The following is a 14,740-nucleotide window of genomic DNA, read 5'->3' on the forward strand; positions in this document are numbered from 1 at the left end:
CAGCAGGTCCATGGCCAGCCATGGCTGTGGCTGAGCTGGAGACCAACACTGGAGCTCAGGAAGGAGTTGAAGGCCCAGAGCTGAGCTTAAATGGAGCCCCATGCCCATGGGAGTGGGTGTGGATGGGGGCTCCAGGTGAGACTGGTCAGGACCATCAACAGCTCTTCACAGGTGGTCACTGTGAAGTGGCCAAAGTGGGAGGAGTTGGAGGTGTCAGCACAGGTCTCCAAGAGATGGTCCCAGCTAGGCAGCTGGGCTTGGTGGGAGGCTTTGGAGCAGGAGGGCTGTCCTCCAGCTAGAGCCGTGCTGGGACTTCATAACCCCGGGGTCCGTCTGCTGCGCCTTGCCTGACCATACAACTACCTCTGCTTCCACTTCCCAGCTCTCCAAGAGCAATTACCCGTCTGCCTGACCAAGCCAGTGCTGGGAAGCAGATGATTTAGTTTACTTTAGAAGTGGTCTGCTGGGGACATTTTGAGCACATGGAGTGGATTTTCCCGTTAACCCTTTCCTCGCAGCTATGTGACAAGTTGTCTCCAGCTTCTGCACCCGAGCAGCATCCTCAGAGCCGCCACGCATGGGGCACCAGCTCCAGCCTGGCCGCAGGAACCCTATCAATAAATCATCTGTGGCTAGTCTATCCCGTGGTGCTGAAGCCACGTCCCAGCACCCCAGCCCCAGCTCCAGGGCTGGAGCACAAACCTGCAAACACTGTCCTGTGTTGTTGGAGAACTTGGGGTCCTGCCTGGCTCCGCAGGCGGCGAGCACCGCTGCCGCAGCATGGGACTAGGGATAAATAAATAAACCCTATGCCGTGAGCTGTGGTCACATTTCCTTGCTGCCCTTCCAGGGACTCCCAGAAACCCGGCAGGGCCTTGGTAGCTCCTCGGCCTCCCTTCGCTCACGGCGTGGGGAACAGGCTGCGGTATCTACAGAGAGTTTCTTGGATGGGGAAGGAGCTGATTTAAATGAGAAAAAAAGACTTTGGGTTTGTTGCCAGCATTCTCCTTGCCTATTGTACTCCCCCTTCGGTTTCTGCTTTCCACTGAACAGTTTTATGTTTCCAAGGATCATAAATTCTCATTTTTCCACTGGGCAGGAGGTGCACTCCTGGATTCCACCACTTCCTGCGTCGCTTTTGTGTCCGTGTTGCCCAGTTACTGCAGCACAGCCCCAGACTATGCCCGGCCGCATTCACCCCGCCGCGTCCCCGGGAGCGTGTGCCCCGCCGCCGGGCACTGGGAGTTCAGAGGATTCAGACAGGCACATGCTTCCCAAGACGAACAAAGGAAGGGCCATAACCCAGCGGTTTCCAGCCGGAGGCCGCGCGGGAGCGGCTGGGGCTGACCGGTGGCAATGCCGCTGCCTGGCAGGGCTGGCACGGGAAGGTGCGACGCGGTGCGGAAGGGTGTGGGAATGGCCAGCGCTCATTTGGCTGCTCCGAGGCGGCACGCAGCGCCGCGCTGAGCTGCACTTGCTGGGAGAAGAGCGCAGGAGTTTCCTGTAGCATCGGTTCCAGGCAGCAGCGCTTTGAGCATCGGTTAATTCAAACAGCAGTGGAGATAACGCCGCGTCCTCGCGCTGCGCGGGTCAGTGCGGTTTGAAATTAATAACATTCCTGAACTGGAAATACTTGGATTTGTCATGGCTTTAATTCCTAAAACGGCACCCATATGGCATCAGAGATTGCGTGCTGCAGTGGGAGGGATGCGGCCACACGCCAGCCCGGGACTGGGAGCGGGGACCGGTGGGTCGTGCTGGGAGACGCTCTCAGAGCCGGTCTGTCGGGGGAACAGAGCCGAGCAGATTTCCACCTCCTCATTGCCATGCTCCCTGTGTCCGGCTGGCGGGCGAGGTTTGGGAAGGGGCTGGGGCCGGTTTTTGTTGTGGGTTGTTTATGGACACATACATCCTGCAGCCTGCCAGGCTGCGGCCAGGGCGAGGGGAGGCTGGGGCAGGACGGCAGGCTAAGGGCTGGCTGGAGGATTTACAGCCGCAGGAACAGTCGTCCGTTCCCAAGCCTGTGGCGGCTTCCTTTGGGCACACAAAGTACGTACCCAGCAGCGACTGGGAGCACTGAGATATTCCTCTTTCCAAACCCTCGAGAGCCTCTGCCTTGATTTCCCTTAATACAACCGCACAGCAGCGAACGTATCGTGGCGGGGAGCGTGTCCTGGCTCCAGCCTGGCCCTTCTGCTCTTTGTTAATGAGGAAGATGCATTTTTTGGAAACAGAGGCTGCCTCCAAGACTCGCAAACTCTCTATTTTATGACAGTTTCCATTTGCATAATGAAGGCCCTCATACCTTCAGTAATTAATCACATTAAGAATTGCTTCCTTGAATAACGCTATTCATGCAAGTTGTTCTTAGTGCTGGAAACTGCATATGATTTCCAATGTGCATTAGCCCATCTCTTTCATCAGCAGATGGAAGCTGGTAACTGCATGTGTAATTTATATCTGCTTGGGTGGAATTAGCAGATGAAATATGCATTACGCGGCGCCATTAACATTTCTAGTCATACAGTCTTTAGCTCTCGGGTGAGTTAATGTTACATACCACCAGTGTGTGGGGCCGCAGGAAAGGCAAGGATTTGAACACAGGGATTTAAAAGCAGAAATGGAAAGTGTTCCAGGTCAGACACATCAGTTACAGAATTAATGACGCTGCTAAATTCAATGAGACGCATTGCCCTTTTCTGACCTGCTTTTTTTTATAAAACATCCCATCTTGCCTCCGTAGTTAAGAAAGGTGCCAGGCTTGCCTGCTGAATCACCCCGTGTAGGGCAACTCCAGATCCTTTAACACGCAGAAAGCTTTGCCCCTTCGGATGGCACAAGCAGCAGGAGAATAACAATTGAATCTCGGAAGGCAGCAGAGAAGATGAACGCTGCTGTGTGGGTTTGGATTTGTTGGTAACCTCGACAAATTTGGGTAAAAAAATCATATCAATTCCACAGTAAGAAAGAAAAAATCAGTGATTAGACTTTGCCCTGTGCCAACAGCGCCGGGTTAGCCAGGAGCCTCGTACTCAGATGTGTGTTGGTTTAAGCATGAATATTTTTATAGAAGATAAAGTCTGCTGTCTTAGAGTGCATTTTTTCATGTGCTTTTTTGTCCTTCTATAAATCACAGTTAATTAAAATACTGATTCCTGCTTGATAGGAAGCAATTAAATGACTGAAGCTGTATCCCATCTGCCTCTTATGTCTAGAGATGGAGAGAGAGCCCAGTCCAAGCTGGTGCAGCGTGGGCTCGCGGGGCTTTCGCCCAGCCCTGCTCTCGGGAGCTGGGTGCTCTCACCCAGCTGGCGTTACTGCTCCGCGTGCCCAGCAGCCGGTTGGAGCCCGGCCATCCTACAGCTCCTGTTGCTTGAGGGTTTTCACCCTTTAGAAAGGATTTTGGGGCCCAATGAGTTTCAACTGTTTTCAGGCTGGGGCAGCACAGTGTGGTCGCTGGCTGGAGTTCCCGGGTTTGCAGAGACTCGCCGTCACTCCCGGTAGCGCCCGGAGATGCGCTGCCGCGGCTCCCGATTGTTCCTTTCTGTCCACGAGAGAAAGAAAAAGCATCTCTGCAAAATCCAGGCTTGGACTTTGCTTAAAGCCTTTGAGTAAAGAGCCTTGTTTGAATGTAATTGCACCCCTGTTGCTACAAGGGGAAAATACAGTGTATTGCTCTCGCTTTCTTGGAAAGCTCGGCTAGTATTTTCCCAGCCATTTGTGGATAAAGAAAGATAAATAGCTCTTTAGCCGGCAGAACAATCTATCCCGGTTTTATTGACATTCATGCAAGCAGACAAGGAGAAACAGTTTGGCGGAGCTGAGCGGAGGGGAGGGGGAAGCTCCAGCCCAGCGGTGCTGGGAGCACCCGGTGGGACTGGGCTGGGGGTGCTGGGCACCGGGGGGCTGCTCAGGCAGAGGGGGGCAGAAGCCCTCTCGGGTGCTGAGGCCGGCGAGCCCGGCTGCTTGTCCTCAGCCCCGCAGGTGTGTGCACCTCCCCGCGTCCCCCGGCCCGCCGCGGTCCGGAGGAGGCACTCACCACCTCACCCGGCGTTTCACTCGCTCCTCCCTATAAATAAAAAACGTGTATAGCAAATTTAGCTCCGGCTTCACACGCAATGGTGCTATAGATAGATTTTTAAAGAGCTTGTCTCAGAGCAATAATTCATGGGGAGATCAAAAGGCTATGGTTTAATCCGGGGTCTGTCTGATATCATAAACCTCGCAGAGTGCTAAGAATTCAATGAGCAGCATCAAAAGCCTGATAAACATGAAAGCCACCCAATTCTCTGCCTGTGAGGCTGGCGTGGCTCACAATGGGTGCTGAGGAGCTGGAAAGATGCATATCTTCTCTGCAGTGCTTGGGTGCCACGCGCCGAGCCCTTTGACTCCGGGCTCCTGAAGGTGCTGGACTCCCTTCACATCTCAGTTGCTACCTGCAGCTCCGCTGACTGTATAAAGAGATAAGACTGCTAATTAGGTGTCTAATTACGCGGCGGAGGTAGGCTTCAGGCTGCACTCCACCACTTGCCATCGCCCTGTCCTCCACGTCTGCGAATCATGCAGCTGGCGTTGGTTCTCCAGAAGGAAATGGCAGAGGCGTCCCGGGAGGCAGCGATGGAACGGAGGCACCTCCGGTTCCTGGGAGCCGGTCGGGCTGGCCCAGCGCTCCCTGGGCAGGCTCCGTGCCCCAGTGCTTGCCTGCGAGGCGGAAAGCTGGAAAAGCTTGCAAGCTGCTTCCAGTTTGACAGAAGGATGGAAGATGTGGCCAGAGCATGGCTACAGCCTGGTTCGGGGTTGAGACCGTATCCAATGACGCCCAGAGAGAGCCGAGAGCCGTCTGGGAGCGAGGGCAGAGCCGGCGCAGCCGCTGTCCCTGGCAGAGCCAGCCAGCAGTGGTGTCCCCGGATGTCCCCTTGCCAAGTCCCAGCTCTCGTACAGCACAGTTTACATTTTTAGACTATTAGAACAGGGGATTTGTAACCTTTCCAGCTATGATACCGGTACGTCGAGTTCATCCAAAGGATTTATTTTTTAATAGATCTTAGTGGCTGTTATTGTAGCTGCACTGACAGTAGCGGATGTGCTGGTTTAGGTAAATGGAGGATCTGGCCCAGGAGAGCTGGATTTCGGGTAGGAACTGTGAAAAACATGGAGTATCAAAATGCTGTATTTGGAAGCTGAAAAGTGCCTAACACAGGGCCGGTGAGGATCGGCGCTGTAAATACAGGTCTCCCCAGTGGAAGGGCTCTGCTACGACTCGAGCTGTCAGCAAAAGCGACACGTAAAAGCCAGCAGTTGAATTTTTAACACAAACGGAGGCGAGTTCAGCCTGCAGACACCTGCAGGTGAGGAGCTGTTCTCTCCAGAGATACCGAGCCCACCGAGGTTAATGTGATTATGTAAATGCCTGAGGTATAATTGCGTTACTGCCACCCATCTGGCCCTCCCCGCAATTCGTAAGTGATTTTGTATTCCCTGTGCACTGCGGCGCGGACGTACAAGGGCACTGGAGGTGCCATAAATCACTGCTTGGGGTTTGCTGCGGGGCACCGTCCCCCCATCAAGCCTCTGGTGCGGGGTCCTGCCAGACGAGGCATGGCCAACACATCAGGAAAGTTCTTCCCGGATCTGAATTAACAGTCTCTAGATATAGTCCGGAGGATCGAGCTCTGCTTGTCCTCTCCCAAGGGACACTCCTGGCAAAGCCAGGAACCTGCCTGGCATCCCAGCTACAGCAGCAGGTCCTTCCCAATATGGATTTTTCTAGCAGGATAAAACAAATTCCCTGTTCCCTCAGCAGTTGGGATTAAACACAAAATGGATGTTTTGATGTAAAACACTGATGAATACCGCACACTGTCCCAGGTGCCCCCCAATCTACCTCCCTTCTAACCTGGGTTTTTCTTCCCATCAGTATGAATTCAAAGCCAAGAACATTAAGAAGAAGAAAGTGAGCATCATTGTGTCCGTGGACGGGGTGAAGGTGATTCTGCGCAAGAAGCAGAAGGTGAGACTCTCCAGCCCTGCCGCGGCGCTTGGGGCCAGAGCGCCTGGGATGTTGGCTTTGACCGTGTCTGGGTGTTGCTGCTGCTCAGGATGGTCACAATTCTAACCAAAACTGACCTTTTCTTACAAACCACCATTTTCACAAGAAAACACTGCATTTTTCATCAAACTAATAACAAGACCTTGCTGAAAAAAAAGTGGGGAAATTACACTGTGGGAAGAGAATTTTTTTTTCTATCAAAAAATGTCAAGCTTTTGAGAAATACCGTTTCTTTTTCGTGTTAATACAGCTTTTTCCACACTGCCTGGGCTGAGCACCCCTCGGCTCGTTGCCCAGGCTGTGCTTCCCACGCAGCCGAGCCCACGGCTGGAGCCAGACCTACACTCAGAGCCTTCTTCCCCAGGAAGTGTTACTCTTCTGCATATTTGATGCTATAGATTAATCTTAGGGACCATTTTCAGCCCTGAAGGCTGTGATCCAATGACCAGATACGATAAACGATCAAAGAAATCTATTTTTATCCAAGATACCGATGAAACAGCCATTGTTCATACAGTCAAATTGTAGCCTGGATTTGGCTCGGGACAAACGCACCGTTTCCCAGGGTTCCTGCCCATCAGCTGGTGGAGTTTCGTTTTGACTTGACTCACGGTAATTTTGCTTCTGCCTTCTGCTTACAGAGAAAGGAGTGGACCTGGGACGAGAGTAAGATGGTGGTGATGCACGACCCTGTGTACAGGTACGTGGCAGGGGATTTACACCAGCTCGGTCCAGCCAGCCCTGAGCGATGCGTATCCATCCTCCTGCTTGCTGAGTTACCTCTGCCAAGGCTGGCTTTCCAAAGGACTGTGAAAAATTAACGAGGTTACAGAATCACCGCTGATGGGGAATCCTTTTCATACATTTTTGAGAGTGAGATGGACTGATCTAGCTTTGAAGCTGGCTCTGCTTGGAACAGAGGTTAGGCTGGGTGACCCCCAGAGATGCCTTCAGCCTGCATTACTCTCTGATTCTGACTCTGAACAGGCTTCCCACGGTTTTCCATCAGAGCATGGCTTGCTGGGTGCCCTGTGCTTCTGAAGAAGGGCCTTACGCTAAGGCGTAAGTGCTTACAGGGGGTTAACCCGTGCAGCACACGGTAAGATAGCGTTGACTTTCCATAGGACCTGCCATGGGATCTCAAAGTGTTTTGGAGACCACAACCCCCACCCAGATGCCTCAGGGCCCATCAGGGATGGCTTCCTTGTAGCCTACAGACACAGCTAAGAGCACAGGTCACACCAGGCTGTTGGATCTGCCAAGTGAATAATTGTACCAGGAGCATAAAGCCCCAGGGCTGGGATCACCAACATCGGTTTTCTGGGTCAGCCCTCGGTGAGGAGATAAGGAGCAGAGGACGGGCTGATGAATTATCCGTGCCTACCTCTCACTTCTGGCATTGTTTAACAATTATTACATGATGTGGTGGATCGGCAATAATTACTCCAATTGCCGGTTCAACACAAAAAAAATTCCAATGATAGAAAAGAGCAAAAATTAAAAAAAAATTCAAGAATCCCTTTGGATTCTTCTCTATTCAGAGCTGAACTCACTTGTCACATTTTACCTAATTAAATCAAACGTATAAAAAGGTCTTTAAAAATGGTTTTGCAGCACAGGGAGGAGGAAGCGTCAGCCTGAAGAGGAGAGAGAGAAATGCTGTCAGCTGGGGCAGAGCACGCACAGCATCCCCGGGAGCGGCGGCCAGGCGATGCCAGCTCACTGCCCTTTGTGCTGGGCCACCTGCGGCGAGAACGGACCGCTGGGGTCCCCAGGCTGGCTGCTCCGAGGCAGGAGGGATGTTTGCTGTACAGGCAGTTGTGCCACACTGCAGGAGGGGCAGGGATTAATTGCTGGGGCTAAAAATAGCGACGCGCTTGCCAATACTATAGATTTTTTAGCTTTCCCACAGCATCTTTTATAAAGCTTTTATAAACCAGAACGTTTTCCATCCAGCCAGAAGTTCTCTCTAAATCCGTCGCCTCCTGCCTCGAAAATCGCAGGAGGAGCCGTGTGCCCACACCGCATCGATTCCCCAGCCCTGGGTGCAGTGAGCCAGCCTGTCCTGGGGACATGGGAGCCTCCAAGGTTGCCTGGGGGGCAGCGACTTCCTTGGGTATTGAATTCCCTTTGTCTTTCCCCCACCTAGGATCTTCTACGTGTCTCACGACTCGCAAGACCTGAAAATATTTAGTTACATCGCAAGGGACGGCGCTAACAACTCCTTCAGGTGCAACGTCTTCAAATCGAAGAAGAAGGTAGGGGCTGCGGGGGCTACGGCCGGCTCATCCCGGCCGAGAGGTCTCCGAGGGACCTCGCACCTTCCCGGGCAGGAGCCAAAGTAACCGCCGGGTCGGAGGGTGCAGATCCCTGGGGAGAGACCGAAGCAGTGCCAGTGCCGAATGTTCCTGAAAAAAACGTGCCGGGTGCCTGTTCCCATCTGCCCAGCCTGGGCAGCCCATCCACCCCAGCCCTCACGGAGATAAGAGCACAGGGGTGGATGTAGTGTGCTGAGTCCAGTGGTGGGCGAGTGCTGGAGCCCCTGGCACGTGGCAGTGTGGCGCAGCCCCAGGACGGGAAGCGGGGGGAAGGCTCCCCGTGTTCCCATCGGCAGCGGGGCTGACGGCGCGGGTTCGCTCCGCAGAGCCAGGCGATGCGGGTGGTGCGGACGGTGGGGCAGGCCTTCGAGGTGTGCCACAAGCTGAGCCTGCAGCACGCCCTGCACAACGCCGACGGGCAGGCGGACGGCGCCAGCGACAAGTCGGCCGAGGAGCAGCCACTGGAAGGTGACGCGCGGCTCCCGCGGGGCGCGGGCAGATCCCTGCCTCTGCAGCGCCAGCAGGGATGGTTTGGGTGGGGAACTGCAAGGTGGTCTGTCCTCTGTGGGCCAGCTCTAGTAGCAGCGAGAGCTTTGGGCCCCTTCGGATGAGGAACACAGGGAATCCGCCCTGTCTGCCCACCCATCCTGGGCTCCAGGAAGGCGAAGGTGAAGCCCCCTTGCCCAGCAGGCTGAGGGGCTGCAGGCACCAGCCCCTGGGCTGGCCTGCTCCCTTCCTCCTGCCCCTCTGCAGCACCCTGAGCCTTGAAGCAAGTCCTGGCCATTGTCCCTGAGCTGCCACCCTGGCTGCCAGCCCTGCCCGGGGCCCCGGCTCCTCGCTGCGATCCTGCGGCGGGGAGGGCTTGGTTTAATTATCCATCTCGTTTGAAGTTCACCAGATAAAGGGCTCCAAGATCACGGATGTGGACGAGGTTGGCATCGACTCTGATGGCATCTGTGTGTCCGAGAGGGGACCCGGAGAGCCCGCTGCCAGGGGGGACCTCGGCATGCTGAAACCTGGGCAAGCCTCAAAGGATAAGAACTGCCAGGTAACAGGGTGACCAGGCTGGGGGATGGTCCACGCACTTTGCCGCTGCTGGGGTCCCTCTGCTCGGGGTCACTGTATCATGGTTTGATTTGGAGGGGCTTTCATGCAGACCTCCGTTCCAGCTCCCTGCTCTCGCAGCCCCTGTGGCAAGACAGGGGTTTCAGCTCCCAGTTTACCCACAGCTAAGCTGTGTCCCAGCACTGGGGCAGGGGCAGAGGCAGGAGCTGGGAGTGGGGCCATGGTGCATGGTTGGGTGGGCTTCAAATGCAACCCAGGAGAGCCCACGGCTGCTGGCAGGGACCCCCTCCGCAGCAGCATCCACGTAACGGGCAGAAACTAAGAGGAGGCATCTCTGGCAAGGCAGCCATTCCCCTCCATGCAGGGTGGGTTTCGGTGCCCCCAGTGCTGCTCTGCAGCAGTCACTCGTCCGACTGCCCTGGCAGCGACCGCCGGCTCCCCTCACCCCCCAGACCCTCCAAGAGTGCCCACCCCAGCAGCGCAGGCACCCAGGGAACATTCAGCAGGAGCAGTGGTTTCACTGTGATGAATAGCTGCTCTGCAAAGCTTCTCCATGAGCGCTTCCCAGCGGCCTGAATGGCATCGCTTCATCTCACGCCATCGTATCGCTTGCAGGGCCTGGCTGAAAACAGCTGCAGTGAAACGCACTCACTGGGCTCCGTTTCCGTGGCTGGAAAGGCAGCGCTTTCCTGTGCCTGTCCTCCCGGCTGCTGGGGCAGGAAAGGCAGCGGCTGCGGGCCAGCGCCCGGCAGGGCACCCTGCAAGGGGAACCATCCAAAATGACTGCCAGGGTGGGAGCCTGCCAGGGGGACATGCTGCCCGGCTCTGGGCTGCATGCTGAGACCACCGGTGCTATGGGGGCCCAGGTGAGCCACGCGCAGGGCCACCGCACAGTCCCCAGGGCATGTGAAGTGGCTGCAAGTTCACCCACCCTGGGCTGAACGGGCAGGTCCTGGGTTCTGAGAGCTGTGCCAGGGTGCAGGGGGCTCCTGGCTGCATCAGGGGTTGCGCTGAATTCGGTCAGTGTTGGCACTGCCCTTCTCACTCAGGGGATCTCCAAGGGCTGGGACTGCTCCACCGCAGCGTCCGCGCTGCCCACCTGCAGTCTTGTCATCTGCTGATGGCCCTGGCACTGGACCACGCTGCCACTGGTAAACGCTCCAGGCAGCAAGAAACTGCTCAGCCTGGGCAGCCACATCATGGGGAAGGTGGTGGGATATTCAGGTTGCTCCCCAACCCCAGATCCTCCCCGAGGATCTGACCTCCCTGTTTGGAGCTACAGCCAGGTACAGATGGTGCAGCCCTGCCAGCTCTCAGAGTGGGAGTAGTGACGAAACATGCTGCCCTGGGGATCATGGAGACATTCAGCACCTGACACCAAGCCTGGGGCTGCCCCCCTCAACAGTCCCTTGGTGCCAGGTGTGCAGGGCCTCTGCCATGCCAGGGTCAGTGCTGTGGGGAACCATGGTCCAAATCGCAGTCCGAGCTGGTCGCTCCGCTCACCCTGCCCATCTCTTTGTGCCCAGGATGCTGAGAACTGCTCCCTCCACCCAGCCGGCTCCCAGCAGCTACTCAGCCCAAGCAGCCCCTGCTCCTCGGCCTCCATCACCCCGCTGGCATCCCAGCACTGCCTCCAGCTGCTCCAGCAGCAGCTCCTCCAGCAGCAGCAGCAGACGCAGGTGGCCGTGGCCCAGGTACATGGGGGCACCAGCCCTTCCCCTTTCCCTGCTCCAGCCTCTGGCCAGCCTGGGCTGGCAGCACGGGCAGGCACCCTGTGCTGGGTGGGAGCGATATGGGGAGCTGGCAGCATTGCTCACAGCGTGCTTGCAGCATTACTTACAGCGTTGTTCACAGCATTGCTCCCAGTGTTCTTGCAGCGTTGCTCACAGTGTGCTCACAGCATTGCTTGCAGCATTGCTTGCAACGTGCTTGCAGCATTGCTCACAGCATTGCTTGCAGCATTGCTCGCAGCATTGCTTGCAGGATTGCTTGCAGCATTGCTTGCAGCATTGCTCACAGCGTAGCTCAGCTCCCCCAGGCATGGAGCCGGCTGCACCGTAAGCCCAGGCCGCTCCAGCAGAATCACGGCGGGGGGTCCCCGCAGAGCCCCTTTCATCCCATTTTTGGAACCTGCCCCCCTGTGCCTCTTTCCCCAAACCAGCATCACAGCCCTGTGCTCCGCCGCTGGGCACCTCCCCAACTTCTTTCATGTTACCGGAGGGGAGCAGCGAACCCCCCGTCCTGTCCCGCCCGGCCCGGGATACACCCTCACGCCCCCGCCCGCAGCTCCGGGAGCGACCGGGAGGGACCGTTCTGGGGGCGCCGCGGCGGGGCCGGCAGGGGGCGCCCGAGGGCCGCGGCGCCGCCGCTCGCGGGGGCTCCCGGCGCTGCTCGTCCCGCCCCGCATCGCCCCGCATCGCATCGCCCCGTCCCGCATCACCCCGGTCCCGCATCGTCTCGCCCCGCCCCGCATCGCCCCGGTCCCGCATCGCCCCGTCCGGCATCGTTCCGCCCCGCATCGTCCTGCCCCGGTCCCGCATCGCCCCCTTCCCGCAGGTGCAGCTGCTGAAGGACCAACTGGCAGCCGAAACGGCGGCTCGGATCGAAGCGCAGGCCCGGGTACGGCAGCTCCTGCTGACCAACCGGGACCTGCTGCAGCACGTCTCCCTGCTGGTGCGGCAGCTGACAGTGCTGGAAGCCCGGGAGCAACACCGGCAACCGGGTGAGCGCATTGGCCCCCACACCAGGGCTGTTTGGGTGTTGGGGTGCTCCCGGAACATCCCTCTGGGCTATCTCTGCACCCCTCGCAGTCCCAGGGAGTAGCTGGGATGCTCCCAGCACCATCCCAGCAGGCTCTGGGGGGGTTTCAGAGCATCTCTTCATCCCTCATGGTCCTGGGGAGCAGCTGGAGTGCTCCCAGAACCACCCCTTTGGAGCATCTCTGCACCTCTTGAGGTCACGAGGAGCAATTGGGGCACTCCCAGTACCGTCCCAGCAGGCTCTGGGAGATTTCAGAGCATCTCTGCACCCCTTGCAATCATGGGAATCAGCTGGGATGCTCCCAGCATCATCCTTTTGAAGCATCTCTGCACCCCTCGCGGTCCTGGGTAACAGTTGGGGTGCTCTCAGTATGAGCCCAGCAGACTCTGGGGGGCTTCAGAGCATCTCTGTACCCCTCACAGTCATGAGGAGCAATTGGGGCACTCCCAGTACTATCCCAGCAGGCTCTGGGAGGTTTTGGAGCATCTCTGCACCCCTCACCGTCATGGGGACCAGCTGGGGAGCTCCCAGCATCATCCCTTTGGAGCATCTCTGCACCCCTCGCAGGCCCAGGGAGCAGTTGGGCTGGAAGTCCCCTGCTCTTCACGCACCCCTTGTCCCTCTCACAGTTGACCGCTCCTTGCAAAACCTGTCCCTGGCTCAGTCCCTCTCCCTGAATCTGAAGAACCACTACAGCTTGGACGTCCACCTGCCGTCCACCTCCACCCCCGCCAGCATCCTGGGCAGCCCCGTGGCCCCCGGCTCGCTGCCAGCCCTGGGTCCTGGGGACTCCTACCTCAACCTCATCGGCCTGGAGAGGGGCGGCCGCCGCTACGGCAGCAAGGAGGGGGACGAGTGCCTGGCTGTGCTGGAGGGGCAGGATGGGCTCAGCCGGCGCGTGGAGGGCTCCGAGGTCAGCGAGTTGGCTCAGCTCAATGGGAGCAGCCGGCAGAAGGCGGATGACACGGACAGAGGGGACGAGGACAGGTAGGATGTGCCACCTCCATCTCCCACCAGCTGGAGTGGGAACCCCCTGAGCAGACCCTCCCGCTCCCCGCTGCTACCCCGGTGAGGCTCCCACTGCACAGGCAACGTTTCGGGGGACTCGCGGCAGCAGAGCCTGCAGCAGGGGCTGGGGAGGGAGGGCTGTGTTCTGGGCACCCAGGGGCAGGGATGGGCAGCCCAGAGGCTGGGCACTGCCTCAGGTGCAATAAGCCAGGGTAAGAAACCCCCCGTGTCCCCCCGTGGGGTCGCTGCCTGCCCTGCGCCTGTCCCCTGCTGCGAAATAGGATCATAGAATCATAGAATGGTTTGGGTTGGAAGGGACCTCACAGACCATCCAGTTCCAACCCCCCTGCCATGGGCAGGGACACCCTCCTCTACACCAGGTTGCTCAAATCCTCATCCAACCTGGCCTTGAACACTTCCAGGGATGGGGCAGCCCCAGCTTCTCTGGGCAACCTGTTCCAGTGCCTCACCACCCTCATTGTAAAAAATTTCTTCCTTAGATCTGATGGAAATCTCTCCTCTTTCAGTTTAAAGCCTTTGCCCCTTGCCCTGTCACATGCCCCTCTCCAGCTTTCTTGTAGAAATGGTCATTGCCACGTCACCTCGCCCCAGCTCCAACGTTTGCAGGCGATGGGTTGCACTGATGTGACCCAGGCAGCTCGGTTTTGCAGAGCCTGGGGCAGCCAGCCCAACCCCCCCATGCAGGTTCATACTTGCCCATCACCTCCTCTCTCTGTTTTACTTGCCAGGCGGCAGCAGCCCATTCCCAAGCTCAACCCGCCACCGCCCATCCTACGCAAAAGGTCAAGCAAGACCTCCCCGAGCCTGGAAGTGGAGGTGAAGCCTGAGAACGCTGCCCACATGAGCCTGCCCAGCCCCAGCATCTCCAGCCTCACCAGCATCACTGCCAGCTCGCTCACCCTCTTGGACCCTGAGGCAAGGACTCCCGCACGGAGTGCTGCCTCCGGCACGGAGCCCATCCCTGCCGGCAACTGCCAGCGTGCTCTGGGCAAGGACAGGACTGGGGAGAGCGGGCAGATGTCCCCACTGGCCAGCACTCGTGACCCTGCAGCCAGCGAGGCCTTGGCCAAGGACTTGGCCACCCTGGCCAGCCCCATGGACAGCACGCTGCTCTTCTCCCCTGCGGACGACACCTGCTTGCATATCAGCTTCTCCGAAGATGAGCTGCTTGAACCGGAGCTGGACACGGCCGTGGGGCCCAGCAGGGTCCCCTCTTAGTGGGACTGGAGCAGGTGGCAGCTGGCTGGCAAGCAGTCCCAGCAGCTCCATCCATGCTGCTCCACCAGCCCGCCCTGGGGTTGGGGTCCCCTGTGCCCAGGCTGGGAGGCAGGTCTCTTTGCTGTCCCCACCACATGCAGGGCTGCCACGCAGGATGCCACCTGGCCAGCCCCTGCCCTCAGCCTGCACCAGCTCACACTGCCTTCCCGTTGCCCGGCCTCCTGGCGCTGCCTGTCCCATCCCCACTCACAAAAACCAGGGTGCTGCAGGGGGTCTCTGCCTCGGGGCAGCTCCCTCCACT

The 14,740-nt window shown here is 57.9% G+C and overlaps 1 protein-coding gene across 1 annotated transcript in view; it reads left to right on the forward strand.

Moving 5' to 3' along the window:
- Positions 1-14,439, forward strand: part of LOC147527233 (carboxyl-terminal PDZ ligand of neuronal nitric oxide synthase protein-like) — a 33,113-nt gene extending 18,674 nt beyond the window's left edge. The window contains exons 3-11 of the mRNA XM_086625255.1: positions 5,918-6,010; positions 6,691-6,749; positions 8,199-8,307; positions 8,694-8,835; positions 9,258-9,415; positions 10,959-11,126; positions 11,989-12,154; positions 12,822-13,179; positions 13,950-14,439. Coding sequence (XP_086481381.1) covers positions 5,918-6,010; positions 6,691-6,749; positions 8,199-8,307; positions 8,694-8,835; positions 9,258-9,415; positions 10,959-11,126; positions 11,989-12,154; positions 12,822-13,179; positions 13,950-14,439 — 1,743 coding nt within the window. The remainder of the gene's footprint in view (positions 1-5,917; positions 6,011-6,690; positions 6,750-8,198; positions 8,308-8,693; positions 8,836-9,257; positions 9,416-10,958; positions 11,127-11,988; positions 12,155-12,821; positions 13,180-13,949) is intronic.
- The last annotated feature ends 301 nt before the right edge of the window (positions 14,440-14,740 follow it).

This window comes from Tauraco erythrolophus, chromosome 22, assembly GCF_009769465.1.
Source record: "Tauraco erythrolophus isolate bTauEry1 chromosome 22, bTauEry1.pri, whole genome shotgun sequence".
In the NCBI taxonomy this organism is placed as follows: domain Eukaryota; kingdom Metazoa; phylum Chordata; class Aves; order Musophagiformes; family Musophagidae; genus Tauraco; species Tauraco erythrolophus.